The 15,008-nt window shown below is 37.8% G+C and overlaps 1 protein-coding gene and 1 pseudogene across 7 annotated transcripts in view; both read right to left on the reverse strand.

Moving 5' to 3' along the window:
- Positions 1 to 15,008, reverse strand: part of ADK (adenosine kinase) — a 591,696-nt gene that overhangs the window by 22,723 nt on the left and 553,965 nt on the right. For 6 of the 7 annotated variants that reach the window (XM_043476503.1, XM_043476498.1, XM_043476504.1 and 3 more), the window contains one exon: positions 10,145 to 10,231. In XM_043476503.1, coding sequence (XP_043332438.1) covers positions 10,145 to 10,231 — 87 coding nt within the window. Of the gene's footprint in view, positions 1 to 4,498; positions 4,579 to 10,144; positions 10,232 to 15,008 lie in introns of those variants that run through there. The other variant, XM_043476499.1, reaches the window with a different exon arrangement.
- LOC122446949 lies at positions 2,099 to 2,264 on the reverse strand (annotated as a pseudogene).

Raw genomic sequence — 15,008 nt, forward strand, 5'->3', positions numbered from 1 at the left:
CATTGACTTTATAAAATAACCTAATTCAAGTTATCTGGAATACCCATGGTGGTTCAGTCTTACCTTCTTTTTATTAATGAAACAAAACTATCACCCAAATTTGGGAGGTCCCAGTGTTCACTCTTGGCATAGTATCTGAGACCTGATGTTCTACCTTCCAAATTAGGTCTTCCAAATTAACGTATTTAACAAGAGCAAACACTGTTAGCTATAGACAGACTACACAACCTCCTGATGAGTGGCAGTACATAAAAATGTCTGCTACCTATTAGGAGCAAGCCTCCACAGTGGCTACAGCTCTACCAAATAAGAACTCACATACCCTCTTTTAGATGTTCACAGGTTGCTCAAAGAACTAACATATGGCAGGAAATTCCCACTTCAATTTGGCTGGCTTAGACTACCCAGATGTGACAAAGTAATGGTTTCCCCCTGCTGAAAAAGCCTGAGACATAAGCTTTTTTTTTCTTTCATTTTCTATGTAGTTTAGTTAGTAAAATTTTGTTTTGACTTCATATTGACTACTAGCTAGTCATGAACTTAAACAACAACTTGTGACTCATATGCTAAAAAACACAGATTTTTCTGGAAAAAGGAAATCAACAAACATTAAGTTTTGAAATAACTTTAAAAGCTACTGTGCCTGTCAGGGTAAGGTCTGACCTAGCAGATATTTGCATAATGAAAACCAAAGCCTAAGTGGTGTCAGATGGTGCAGCGACTGACATGGACAGGAAGTCAATTCAGAGCGAAGGTTCCTTTATGATCACTCAGCACAATACGTTCCCCCACACAAAGACAGCGACTGAGCCGTGTGGTATAACACACAGGCAGTGATCAGTGCCGTGACAATGAGGATAACTTACTTCCTCTCTCTGGTGTCTGAAAATGGAAACTTGTCAAACTCTATTAACATGGCGTGGGATATTACTTTTGAATTATTAAAAAAAAAAAAAACCCAAACCAAGAAAACCTTTCAATGCTCCTAAATCAGAAAAGAAGCTCCTAAAGAGTACCAGAAAGTTGTATGTTTTACTTGTATGGATAAGGTGCCCTTACACCCCAAACCCTTTCAAAATACTGCTGTAATGATCACTACTCCTTCCTTATGTAACAAAAATGTACATGATGAGATTAGAATCTGACTTCTAAACCTAACCTGTGAGCTCCTGATGTGGTTCCCAAAATAAAAGTTTAGCACATGCTTCTGTTTATTGTGAAAGCTTTAACATCTTGGATATCCACATGCCAAAAACAAAAAAAAACCTACATCAAAGGCTTCTATCCATTTGGGGTATTGACTCTTGACCTATATATCTCCATTTGGGGTATTGACTCTTGACCTATATATCTCCTACTTAACTGACAACTTTCATTTGGCTTATGAACATATGTAATTATTGGATCATGAATTAATGAGTTAGGAGATCTAGCTTCTGGTCTTGCATATTTGCAATTAACTCCCTTTCTTTGGTCTCACTTTCCTCATCCATCAAATGGGGGCTTTCTAACAGATCATGTTAGGTTTTCTTAACTAATATCAACCCATTCAAGGGAACTCTTTTATGAACTGCTAAATAAAATGCAGATAAGGTCAAATGAGGGATTTGTTTAACCTAATCTCATTTTGATTCAGATAAGACCTCATTTGAACATGGTTTCACTATTGAAAACAGTTTGAAAACCAGGAAACATGATTTAAAAAAACACTCCCTTTCAGCACTAACATCTTGAGCAATAATAATTAAAAACAAAAAGACCCATCAGGACAAAGTCATAGCTGTGGCAATAAGGAGATGATAGTAAGATTATTTATGCTTTAATTTCTATGCAAGATAAGTAATTTTGTTACTATTTAACTCAATTCAAAAACCTGTATTTGATCAACTGACAATTCTTCACAGCAGGGTGGTTTTAAAATTCTAAGAGCACTTGATGACAGAGACTGGTTTTAATTTGCCATTTATTTCATGGGCTAGAAATAAAACGTACATATCCTAACTTCATAAAATGTCAATGTAAACTAGATAATTAAATGAAAAATAAGCTAAGAACCTGTGTTCATACCCCAGGTTTGGGTACTCATATCTGATGGGATAATAGCTGTGAATTTAATGATCATGTCGAGAAATTTTTGTTTGTTTTATTCACACCTCTGTTGACAGTAAACAGCCATTTGACAACAGAGGTTAGACCACAGAAATTTTCATATAGTTTGGACGTTGTTTCTACACGTGATCTTAGCCAAAAGGCCGAGAAGCGACGGGTGTTGTTTCCAATAACTCACACACCATGCTAAGACTTGGCTAAGTCACAAGGTCGACCAGGCTAAGCATCAGTACTACCAACATGTGACTTAATTTATTTTGATTATACTAATAACAAAGCCAATAAAGGCACATGGTAACAAATTCAAACATCGCTGAGACAAGATTTCCAATTGAATATATTTAGCTTTGTGAAAACTTACTATGCTGCTCCTACCTGTTTTTTCATTTTGCTATTGACTGATGAAATCTCTGTAGACTGGCCCCAGTCTACAGACTAGTGGTTACAAAGGCACTTTGGATATTTCTCTTCATTTGGAGGGGAAGACAAGAGCATATACTAATGGAATGGAGTATAACAAAATGATCAGAGTTAAGAACTTTGCAGTCAAACTTTAAGTTCAAATCCTGGCTTTCACTGCGACCTTGGGCAAATTACTTAATCTCTTGAACCTCTGAGACTAGAGGAACTGCCCAGTTGAGCCTGGGCCCAATTCACAGATTTGTGGAGCTAAATCAATGGTTGTTCTTTCAGGTCATTAAGTTTTGAGGATGGTGTGCTACGCAGCAAAACCTAACTGATACTGGCTGTATGAATCAGACAGATAAGGTAGGTAAAATTGACCAAATCCATGTAATAGCAGCATGAACTGCTACTGGATTCAAATTAGTTCTATCTGACTCACAAACGTTAAAGGCTGGAAAACTTACACACATATATTTTGTCATGTCACACTTCTAAGAAAATCAACTTCAGAAAGTTTTGCTTATGATATTTCTTCTGCCCTCTTCTACCAAATGAAATCTTATAAATACCAACGTTGTTTCCTTAGAATAAGCATTTCTCAATAGCCTTCAAATACAGAAAATGTAAGGTTGATCTTTGGGCTTCCCAGGTGACTCAGTGGTAAAGAATCCACCTGCAATGCAGGAGATGTGGGTTTGATCCCTGGGTCATAAAAGATACCCTGGAGAAGGAAATGGCAATCAACTCCAGTATTCCTGCCTAGGAAATCCCACAGAGAGAGAAGCCTGTCAGGCTCTTTTTAGAGTCACAAAAGAGTTGGACACGACTTAGCAACTAAACAATAACAAGGTTCATATATAAGTTTCAGGATCTGATAGCCTACATGGCTCAGCCTGTCTCTAAATTATCCAAATCTCCAGAAGACAAAGTCCTTTGAATTCCACTGTCTATTAACAATTGCTTCTAGATGGAGGCCATCCAAAATACTATATCTTTGAGGGAACATTTCTAATGGTGAAAAATTTCAGACTTTATCCTAAAATCGTCCTGTATCCCATGTGAATGAAAGTTACTTCTCTTTTTTGTCAAGGCTTGAGGATCATCTTTGCCTCTTTAGACAAACAAAGGCTTAAATAATCTTTGGCCAGGTTCATGAAATTTGGTCCTGGTCCAATGTCAGCTTATTGAAATCTCTAGGTGTGAAACATCAGCATAGCATGTCATGAAGAATCCCAGGACTGTGCAAGGTGTGAATCTCTTTTCCCTTCCCCCTTGCATGAACTTGAGTTGATGTCTGTGTTGTATTTCAAATTCCTAATGACCAAGTCTGGTGTGCTGCCATTGATGGCACCACAAAGAGTCAGACACAACTGAGCAACTGAACAACAGCAAATGGCCAAATGTATTCTATACCTCATTTAATGGTTTTGAGGGAAACTGCTTAAGAAATTAAACACCAAAGATGTCCTGCTAGAAGTAAAAGACAGAGAAGGGATTGTTGTTGCTGTGGGACATGGTAGGAATATGCAGCAATCTTCTCGGTTACCATGCACAAGTAAATCTTCTGCATACAGTGGGTCATATGAAGGTTTTGGTTTTTGAGTAAAGAAGTGTGAGAAATGATATATTCAACATGCACCAAGCTATTTTCTAGACCTCTGAGGAAGGGGGTGGTGCAGAAAAAAATATAAGAATTCTGTACCACCTCTTTGCGTAGCACAATGAAGTGGCAATTTAGAAAAATGGGACAGTAAGCTATTAATACAAATGTTTGGGAACAAAAAGCAAGGTGAGAATAGAAAATATAAACATAATTTAGATTCCCTATGGTTTTCAGCAATATAGACAGGTACTACTTGAAAAGGAAGTAGTATCTCTGCTCTAGAAACTCAAATCTTTTTTAAAAAACAAAACATCTTTTCTGAACATAAATTAGAAAGTGAAGTTAATGCTCCTTTTTATTAGATGAGAAATAGGATAATTACTTACAGTGTGATTGCTAAGTAGCTTTAAAAGTCATTTGTAGGTAGTATCTTTTAGGAAAATGCATTTTCCTTGCAAAAGCTGTCATGAGAAATTTGAAAATAAAAATATTAAAGGCAGCACAGTTACTCTACTATCATTCAAAATAAACTGTTCTAAGCTATATATGGCTTTTAATCATTATTTAATGAAGCTTTTGAAATCCTAAGAATGCTGACCCTTGAGTGAGGTCTCTAGTCTTTTATCTGAGAGTTATTTTATATTAATATATATGTGCCTGGGTATAACCTGTCAAAGGTGTACTCAGTCTAAAAATGATTAGCAGATCTAGTCCATATTCCTACAGCTGCCATGAAACATATGACTAAATCATATTAGATTAACACAAGCTGGTATTGACAGCCCACTGGGAACATATTGATTAGGTCCCCTTTCATGTTATTTGTTATGATTTTTCTCCTCAGTTTCATTTACTGGGAAGACACAGGGGAAGAGATTTCACTGGGAACAATGACAGTGCCTGTCACAAAATGTTCTCAATGTTTCCATTTGTTACTATGGCAGTGACAAAGAGGGTTCCAAATGAAAAGGCAGACCTGCTGTGACAAAGCACAGCAGGACAACAGGAAGAAATTTTCTACTGACCTGGGAAATTAGGAAATCATGCTTAGAGATCATAGAATTGTCTCCATTTTCAAGGATACAATCGTAGCGCTTAGGCGTTTGCGGGAGAATGTGGAAAGGGCAGTTCCATCAGGGCTGGCTAGTGACACATAAGAAAGTGTTCAAGATCTACAAACAGAACAAGGAGGTATGCTTGTAGAGGTCAGAGGTATTTGTCACTGTCACTAAACCCTTGAGATGGAACTATGAATTTAATTTATGGACATTTGGGGTAGTCATTTTAAAATTATACATCAATGATGTAGTCATGTACCTCTTATGTGGCTAATAAGAATTCATGGCACTCTGGTATTGGGATATGTAATATCGCCACATGGTAGGTGAATCATCATTTATCTAAGAACTTAAACTTGGGACTGGAATACAGTTATGCAAATTCACAAAAGAAAGAAATGCTTTTAAGCCAGCAAAAGTTGAAAGTAATAGGAGAAATATATTAACCATCTAAAGATAAAATGTGTCGATCAGAAAGGAGATACATTAATCAGGCAATGAAGCACAGAAAAAGAAACTACATAATACATGCAAACGTTGCTACTGCCTCTCATTCATGTTCAAGCCAAAGGAGTATGCTTTCCCAGGTATAGAGATGGAAGTAGGGGATTTTAACCAATGAATTTTTTACTTTTCAAACTAACAAGACCATCTCTATTGTAAGACAGATGCACCAGCGTGGTGCTATTAAACAGTTGATTCATATAACTCCTTCCATTTGATTCCATGCTGACCAAGCAAGTTTATGATCTGTCTTTCAGTATCTCTGTAGTGCCATCAATTCCACTGCTTAGCAAAAAGTTCTCGGTTCAAACTCACCAGGGATTACAGTCCTTCGATTCTCTTCCCTTTCCCCTTCTCTTTCTTTTCTGCAACAATCTTACTCTGGAGTTCTCAGAATCCTGCTGCTGCTTCATCGCTTCAGTCGTGTCCAACTCTGTGCGACCCCATAGACGGCAGCCCACCAGGCTCCCCCATCCCTGGGATTCTCCAGGCAAGAACACTGGAGTGGGTTGCCATTTCCTTCTCCAATGAAGGAAAGTGAAAGTGAAAGTGAAAGTCGCCCAGTCGTGTCCGACTCTTAGTGACCCCATGGACTGCAACCTACCAGGCTCCTCCATCCATGGGATTTTTCAGGCAAGAGTACTGGAGTGGGGTGCCATTGCCTTCAGAATCCTATCAGATAACAAAAGCTCCTGTTCAATAAATGAAGTCATCTATGCAGACGACAGGAAAATTCTCTTCGGCAAAACCAGTTACTGTTAGTAAGGCTGGTCTATGGTTCTGAGTCCTAATGATGAGATTTCCCTAAAAGTTTAGAGAAGCAGAACATTTCATACTGCCTATCTCTGCTACTTTCTAGCTATGAGACTTTGGGCAAGTTACCCAACCCTTCTGTGTCTCAGCTTTATCATCAGTAAAATGGGGTTAAATATAACTTATCTCCAGGAGCTTTTATGAACATTACATATGAACATATGTAAAGTGCCTAGGATATTGATTGGCTTGGGGCACTACATGTTACTTATTGCTATTACTGTATAGCTTGACTTAAGTACACAGAATGTGCTGAACTAGCCAACACTAGTATTCTCTGTTAAAATAACATTATAGCTCAGTCAGTAAAGAATCTGCCTCCAGTGCACAAAATCCGGTTTGATCCCTGGGTTGGGAAGATCCCCTGGAGAAGGAAATGGCAACCCACTCCAGTATCCTTGCCTGGAAAATCTCATGGACAGAGCAGCCTGGTGGGATGCAGTCCATGAGGTCACAAAGAGTCGGGCACAACTGAGCGACTAACACAACAACAACATCTCATTGCATGACTCAGTCTTTCAGGATCTGATTATCTTGTTAAGCAATGAGTAGGGTTAAATGAGAAAAATGGCTACTTAATTGAGATATGTAGATGACACCACCCTTATGGCAGAAAGTGAAGAAGAACTAAAGAGCCTCTTGATGAAAGTGAAAGAGGGCAGTGATAAAGTTGGCTTAAAGCTCAACATTCAGAAAACTAAGATCATGGCATCCAGTCCCATCACTTCATGGGAAATAGATGGGGAAACAGTGGAAATAGTGGCTGACTTTCTTTTTTTGGGCTCCAGAATCACTGCAGATGGTGACTGCAGTCATGAAATTAAGATGCTTACTCCTTGGGAGAAAAGTTACGACCAACCTAGACAGCATATTAAAAAGCAGAGACATTACTTTGCCAAAAAAGGTCCGTCTAGTCAAGGCTATGGTTTTTCCGGTAGTCAGGTATGAATGTGAGCTGGACTATAAAGAAAGCTGAGCCCCGAAGAATTGATGCTTTTGAACTGTGGTGTTGGAGAAGACTCTTGAGAGTCCCTTGGACTGCAAGGAAATCCAACCAGTCCATCCTAAAGATCAGTCTTGGGTGTTCATTGGAAGGACTGATGTTGAAGCTGAAACTCCAATACTTTGGCCACCTCATGCGAAGAGCTGACTCATTTGAAAAGACACTGATGCTGGGGAAGATTGAGGGCAGGAGGAGAAGGGGATGACAGAGGATAAGAGGGTTGGATGGCATCACTGACTCAACAGACATAGGTTTGGGTAGACTCCGGGAGTTGGTGATGGACAGGGAGGCCTGGAGTGCTGCGGTTCATGGGGTTGCAAAGAGTCCGACACGACTGAGCGACTGAACTGAACTAAATTGAGGTTTTACCAGTAAAGTTCTGCCTAGTTTCAGCCTGCTTTCCACTTTCTCTATATTGATTTCAACACTCTGTGGTGAAATCCAGGGTATGATGAAAGTGAATCAAGTGAGGAAGCTGCCAACATGTTACAAAAATGGGTTGGCAAACCAGGGCCTAAGGGTCAAACCCAGACTGTGGTCTGTTTATATACAGTTGGAGAGCGAAGAAAGGTTTTCACATTTTTAGAGTACTGTAAAAAATGAAAAAACAAAACAAGAAACAAGCAAGAAAACAAATGAGAAGAATATGCAGTATAGCCTGTATATGGTTTGCAAAGCCTAACATATTTACTACCTGGCCCTTTAGGATAAAAAAGTTTGCAGGTCCCTGTTCCACACTCTTTCCTTTTTATTTACCTCACTGTACCCCAACCATAAGTATATAATGAGGCTGAGTAAGAAAAATGAGATAAACAGGCTGAAAACCCTGTAAGAGCCCAAGTGTTTTAATGATATAGTTCATTTATAGCTCATAATACAAATGGGTAGCTGGCTGTTCCTACTTTGATATCCTAAGAATGACTTTTCTCTTCCTCAGAAAGTCTACATATTCCTACCTTGTACTGGAAACATTATAGGAGGTTAGGGGTCTATAATGGAATTGCTGTTGCAAGGTTAGGAAACCCAGGCCTGAGGATCAGAAGTAGTGGCTAATTAGGTCACCATCATATCATCATCATTTTATTTATGGTGGCCTCAGGAGATACCGAACTAAACATCAAAGAAAGAGAGTTCCAACTGTTTTAAGTATTTTTAAATGCTTAAATAATACACACAAAAGTTATAAGTTTATAAGTTTCTGTACTAAGATTCCTGGTTTAACCAATTTTTAACCAGGAAATCAACAGTGTCTCCTTAATGTATTACAAAATTTGACCCAATTCTGGAAAAGGTGTTCTTAGGTTAGATAGTATTAGATTTTACATGGTATTAGACCTCTGAAGCAGCATGGAATAGAAAAAACAGCTGCAAAATACTCTAATCAATGGTGAAAACTTTCAGAGCAAAGAAATAAAACATACATGAATGACAGCAAAGTAGCACATTATTTGTTGTATGCACATGTGCTCTTTCCAAAGAACAGAGCATGGTGCATGCTACCAGTCTTCTAGTATATGTGCTGCCGAAGCGAGCAGCATGCTACCAGTCTTATGGTTAACAGTTTAAGACTGGTAACGAAAAGTTTCAAAGAAGGAAACACGAAAATTTATGCTAGTGAAATAGAACATTAAAATAAAAAGAATATAAATATTTTAAACAATACTAAGTTAAAACCATTACATAATCTCAAATAAGTTTCCCATAATTCAAATTATACTCCAAGGAAAGAAGGATAAGGGTCAGTTCCATTTACCTTTTTTCCTTGATGTTATGAGAAATAAAGATCAGGAGGGACTCTTTTGGGTTATCACTCAGGAATCTAAAGCTTTCTAGAGACTTACTACACTTAGCTAGAAGGAGTTCAGAACTTATGAATCAGATTTTACATCAACCTAAGTCAGGAAGCCAAGTGAAAGTGAAGTTGCTCAGCTGTGTCTGACTCTTTGCAACCCCATGGACTGTAGCCTGCCAGGCTCCTCTGTCCGTGGGATTTCCCAGGCAAGAACACTGGAGTGGGTTGCCATTTCCTTCTCCAGGGGATCTTCCCGACCCAGGGATCGAACCGGGGTCTCCAGCACTGCAGGCAACCCTTTACTGTCTGAGCCACCAGGGAATCCCTAAGTCAGGAAGCCAAGACTCTGCCAATTTTCTTGACTTTATTTTTGACTACTCACTCCAAAAAAGACTTAGTTCTTATAAACATCCAACCATTGTGTTAGAAACAGATGATACAATCAAAGGATATAATCCAAAGACATCATCCTTAGTTATTAGCATACTATTAATATTCACAACTTGTTTTAAAGAACAACAATGTGTTAACATTTCAGCTTGAAGTGCTATGAATATACTATGTACTATACTTGATGCAGCTTGTTTATGCAATATTCTGACAGACACAATTAATCTTGTGAAAATGACTGGGATATAGCATAATAGTAAATTACCTTTAAGACCAAAATATGTATTTTTCTGTAGCAATATACCCTTCATAACAATGATAGAAGCATATGGAAAAAATATCAGGAGTTAATTATTTAAAAGAAGAAATTAAAAGTTATTAAATTAAAAAATCTTGGCCATGTGGCAGAGATAGGGTTAAAGGAAATGTTTAACTTATAAGTAAGTATCATATAAATGAGTCTGTACCTCCAACAAATGCATCTCCAGCTCCATTGGTATCAACAATTTCTTTCTGGTCTTGATCCAAGACAGCAAAAGCGGTGACTTCATTTTCTGCAATTAGAGCCAAAGCAAGGCAAAATGACTTCTCTTTGTAATACTCAATATACAAACTAACCCAGGAAAGCTTAAAGCTCCTACATCATTCAGAGAGAGAGATGGAACATAAGGTCCATATTCTGTACATGAGCACTTGGGAACCAAGGTGAGAAGCCAACTGTAAGCAATGTGCTTTTGGTAATTTTCAGCACACAGATGCCATATGTTTTGTTAAGAGTTATACTGAGGGTGGTTCACATTTTTAAGGAATGATTACAAATGGTAGCAGCACCTTTTTGGACAGTAAAAATACATGAACAGAAGCTATGAACTAAAGGAAGTGCTTTTAAGTACTATATCATGGATGTTAGAGAATATTAGAGAATAAAACATCAAGACTGGCCTACATTCCTGCCAGTGAAATCTTATTGTTCAGTCACTTAGTCATGTCTGACTCTTTGCAACACCATGGACTACAGCCTGCTAGACTTCTCTGTCCATGGGGTTTTCCAGGCAAGAACATTGGAGTGGGTTGCCATTTTCTTCTCCAGGAGATCTTCCCGGACCAGGGATTGAACCCTCAAGCTCTCGTCTCTTACACTGGTAGGCAGATTTTCTACCACTGAGCCACCAGCAGAGCCCCAGCAGTGAAATCTTGGATACAGTTAAAGAGCTATAAATTTAAAAAATAGAAATAATGAATCTTGGGTGTTTCTGTATAGAAAATCACAATGGCACAATAAAAATATAACTACTATTCTCAGTAATACTTCATGTCAATGGCAAGGATTACTGATAATAGTTGGCTTATTACAAATAACCTAAACTGGTTACTTTTTACAAAAGAGCCACTATTTCCTCCAAACTACCAGTCTAACAACAAAAGGAAAAGCTACCTCTGACTGCCTGGGCAGAACAAAAGGGACAGTGCAATGAGCTCTTTCTTACAGCAGTCTGGACTAGGGCTTGGTTGTTTTGACTACAGAATAACCGAATACACTACTTTAATCCTGGCAGATGACAGTGGAATGACATTAAGTAGTCTCCCTTATCCACAGTTTTGCTTTTTGTGGTTTTAGTTACCAGTGGTCAGCTGAGGTCTAATGGAAAATTCCAGAAATAAACAATTCATAAATTTTAAGTTCCATATCATTTTGAGAACTGTCCCAATTTATCCTGCCCTGGATGTGAATCATCCCTTTGTATGATGTATGCCTCCCATAAGCCATTCAAGCCCCCTCGGTTACCAGATTGATCATCACTGTACTGCAGAGCTTATGTTTAAGTAACTCTTATTTTACTTATTAATGGCCCAAAAGTACAAGAGTAGCGATGCTGGAGATTTGAATATGCCAAAAAGAAGCCATGAAGTACTTTAAGTGAAAAGGTTTCTAAGATCTACAGTAAGAATGAATTTTCTATCTGTGAAACTGTGAAGAAGGAAAAAGAAAATCTGTGCTAGATTTGATGTTGTACCACAAACCATAAAAGTTACACATATGACTGAGTGATCACACCTACACACAAAGGATGGTTACACAGATTAAGGAACAGATCTAGACTGAAAAATATAAAAATTACTGGAGAGGCTGAGTCTGCTGATGAAGAAGTTACTGCCACATTCCTGACAGTGTTGGAACTGATTAAGGAGAAAGGATACCATAAAAGCAAGTCTTCAGTGGCAATGAAGCTGGGCTCTTCTGGAAGAAGATGCCCAATAGAAGCTACATTCATAAAAGTGCAAAGAAGGTACCAGGGTATAAGGCATGGAAGGACAGATGAACTCTGGTACTATGTGGCAACACTGGAAGGCATGTGATAAAGCCCAGAGTAACGTGTAGTGTGTAGGGAAAAGAACCCATTTGCTCTCAAAAACTGTCAGAAAGCAGTGGTGACAGTCACCTCATTTATTGGATGGTTTTTTACTAATGTTTCATCCCATAAGTGAAAAAATATTTGCAAGAGGCAAGGTTGGAATTTACAGTCCTATTAATAATGGATAACACATCTGGTCAACCTGAATTGTTATAAACATGAAAATGTTTGAGGCTGGAAATTTACAACTTCAAATACAACTTCACTGATTCAACCCCTTGACCACGGCATCAATCAGTTTGTCAAGGCCACATATACTTTCCTGGTACTTGATAACATTTGATCAGCAATTGATGCAGACTCCAATCTAGACACAGTGTGATACTGGAAATCATTCCCTGTTACGGACACAGTAATATTCATCAAAGCTACAGTGGATTAATTAAACTAGAAATTGTAAAGGCCTGCAGTCATGAATGATTTTAAAGGCTTCCTGGGAATCAACAGAAAAGTTAGGAAAATCATTCACACAGTAAGAAGGATTTGCCAACATGCTTGATGAAGAAGCAGACCGCATCGGAAACTGGAGAAAGAAGTGTTAATAGATGAGAAACTGTAAGAAGCTGTTGAGTCATCAACAGAGAAAGATTACGAAGAAGAAAGTGAAACAGAACCAGCAATTCAGACGATACCAAAATTTGCTGAAGTCTTTCAGACTGCACAGACTTTAAAGGACAAATTAGGGAACAAGATTCATGGATGGAATGCAGTATTAAAGTTACCCTTATTATCACTGAAGGATTCCACCACAGCAGCAAAACTTTGATGTGTTAAAAAGAGACAACTTCCAATTACCATGTTCTTCTAAAAGATTTCAGTGAAACAAACACAAACAAAAACAAATACCCTTCAACTATCAAGGATCCCCAATCATGGACATCATCTGCTGCTGACACCCAACCACTGACATCATGGCTTGATATCTTCCTTCTGACGTTATCATAAGAAGGTCAATGTTAGCTTAATAATACATCACAATATGTGTCATTCATCTCACATCATTTCATCACACAGGCACTGAATCATTTCCTGTCATCATAAGAAGGGTGAATACAGTACAATAAGATAACTTTGAGAAAGAGAAAAAGACCATATTCATTTTTTTGGTTGTGCTGTGAGGCTTATGGGATCTTATTTCTCCAACCAGGGATCTAATGTGGGTTTCCTGCAGTGGAAGCATGGAGTCCTAATCACTAGACCACCAGGCAATTCCTATACCATAATTTTTATTACAGATTGTAACTATTATATTTTATTATTAGTCATTGTTGTAAATCTCTTACTATGCCTAATTTATAAATTAAACTTTATCGTAGTTACATATGTATAGGGATAAAAAACACAGTATATATAGGGTCTGCTACCATGCAGTTTCAGGAATCCAATTTGTTGGAACATACCCCCCTGCAGGTACGGGAAACTACTGTATTTATGATGAAATCTGGCCTAGAGGACATTTGTAAAAGATTGAACAGTGCTTTTTATTGGTGTCTGGAACTTCTCAAACCACAAATTTGCATCCTTTCTGGTGACAGATGTGGTCAAAAATCGGCAACCTTCAATCTCACCTGAGATGAAGAAGGAGAAAAAAGGAGATCTTGGAAACTTTAAGGTCTTAATGAAGAACTTAAGACTTTCAAAAAGCATGTTCTGCCTGCTTTTTGCTACCTCCTACTAATGGATACTTTCAGCAAGATATAAACAAAGATAAGATAATGAAAAAAAAAATCCTCCTGGACTGATTCTTCTGGAGACTGATACTCCAGAAGAGGACTCATTCACTTAGTGATCCCTATGACTATAGATGCTAAGAAGACTCCATGTTAGACGTATCTATCTAAAAACTCTAAGTACTACCTCTCCACACTTTATAACAAGAGACATACATGAAGTTGACAAGGTTTTGACTAACTGGAAGTTAAGGCATAAATATCTAGGATTAAATTTCCTAGGAACTATGTAGTATAGACTGCTACACAGGCCAAAAAAAGAGATACAAGTAGAGTTTATTGGAAATAATTAGGAAAGGAAAGGGCTACAGTCTGGTTTATGGAAAGGTCTGTACCATAAATATTTATAAAGAAATCTGATTTTATTACTTCCAAGTACAAGTCCTACTATAAAGGGAATTAACAATTATAAACTAGAACGAATAGGCACTAAACAAGTAAAATGAGCTAAGTTAATGACACCATTACAATTTATAATAGGGTTATATTATGTAATAATGTAACATGTCTATAAAACATTTTAGGTAATAGAAGAATTAATATAAGAATTAATTACTGGATTAGAGATTTGAAAATAATTATCAATAAATGGTAAGTAAGCCACAATTAGATATAACTCCTTGATTTCCTGTTTAAATAAGTTATTGATTTTTAATTGGATAAATCTTTATGAATAAGACCTAATTCACAATGGAAGAGTTTATCTGAATTATGTTCTTAAGAATCACGACTTTTGGTCTACATTAGCAAAAATTCTAAGTGAATGAAATTTTACTATACTTTTTTCTGGATGTATGTGTAGATTCTTAAAATCTTTTATCCTTAGGTGTCATGTGAAGTTCAATTTCCTGAAACAAAGTAGAAATATATTCTACCTTTTGTACTTATCAATATAAGTAAATATACAGGAATATTAAGAATGTATAAAGAGCTGTCATAAACTGGTATAGACATAGTCCAGGCTCTAGTATCTGCTGCTCCGTGTATGCTCAGTTGCTCAGTTATGTCCGACTCTTTGCGGCCCCACAGAGTATACAGCCCACCAGGCTTCTCTGTCCATGGGATAGTCTGGGCAAGAATAATGGCGTGGGTTGCCATTTCCTCCTCTAGGGGATCTTCCCGACCCAAGCACTGAACCTGCATCTCCTGCACTGGTAGGTAGATTCTTCACCATCGAGCCACCTGGG

The sequence above is a fragment of the Cervus canadensis genome, chromosome 8 (genome assembly GCF_019320065.1).
Source record: "Cervus canadensis isolate Bull #8, Minnesota chromosome 8, ASM1932006v1, whole genome shotgun sequence".
Classification (NCBI taxonomy): Eukaryota; Metazoa; Chordata; class Mammalia; order Artiodactyla; family Cervidae; genus Cervus; species Cervus canadensis.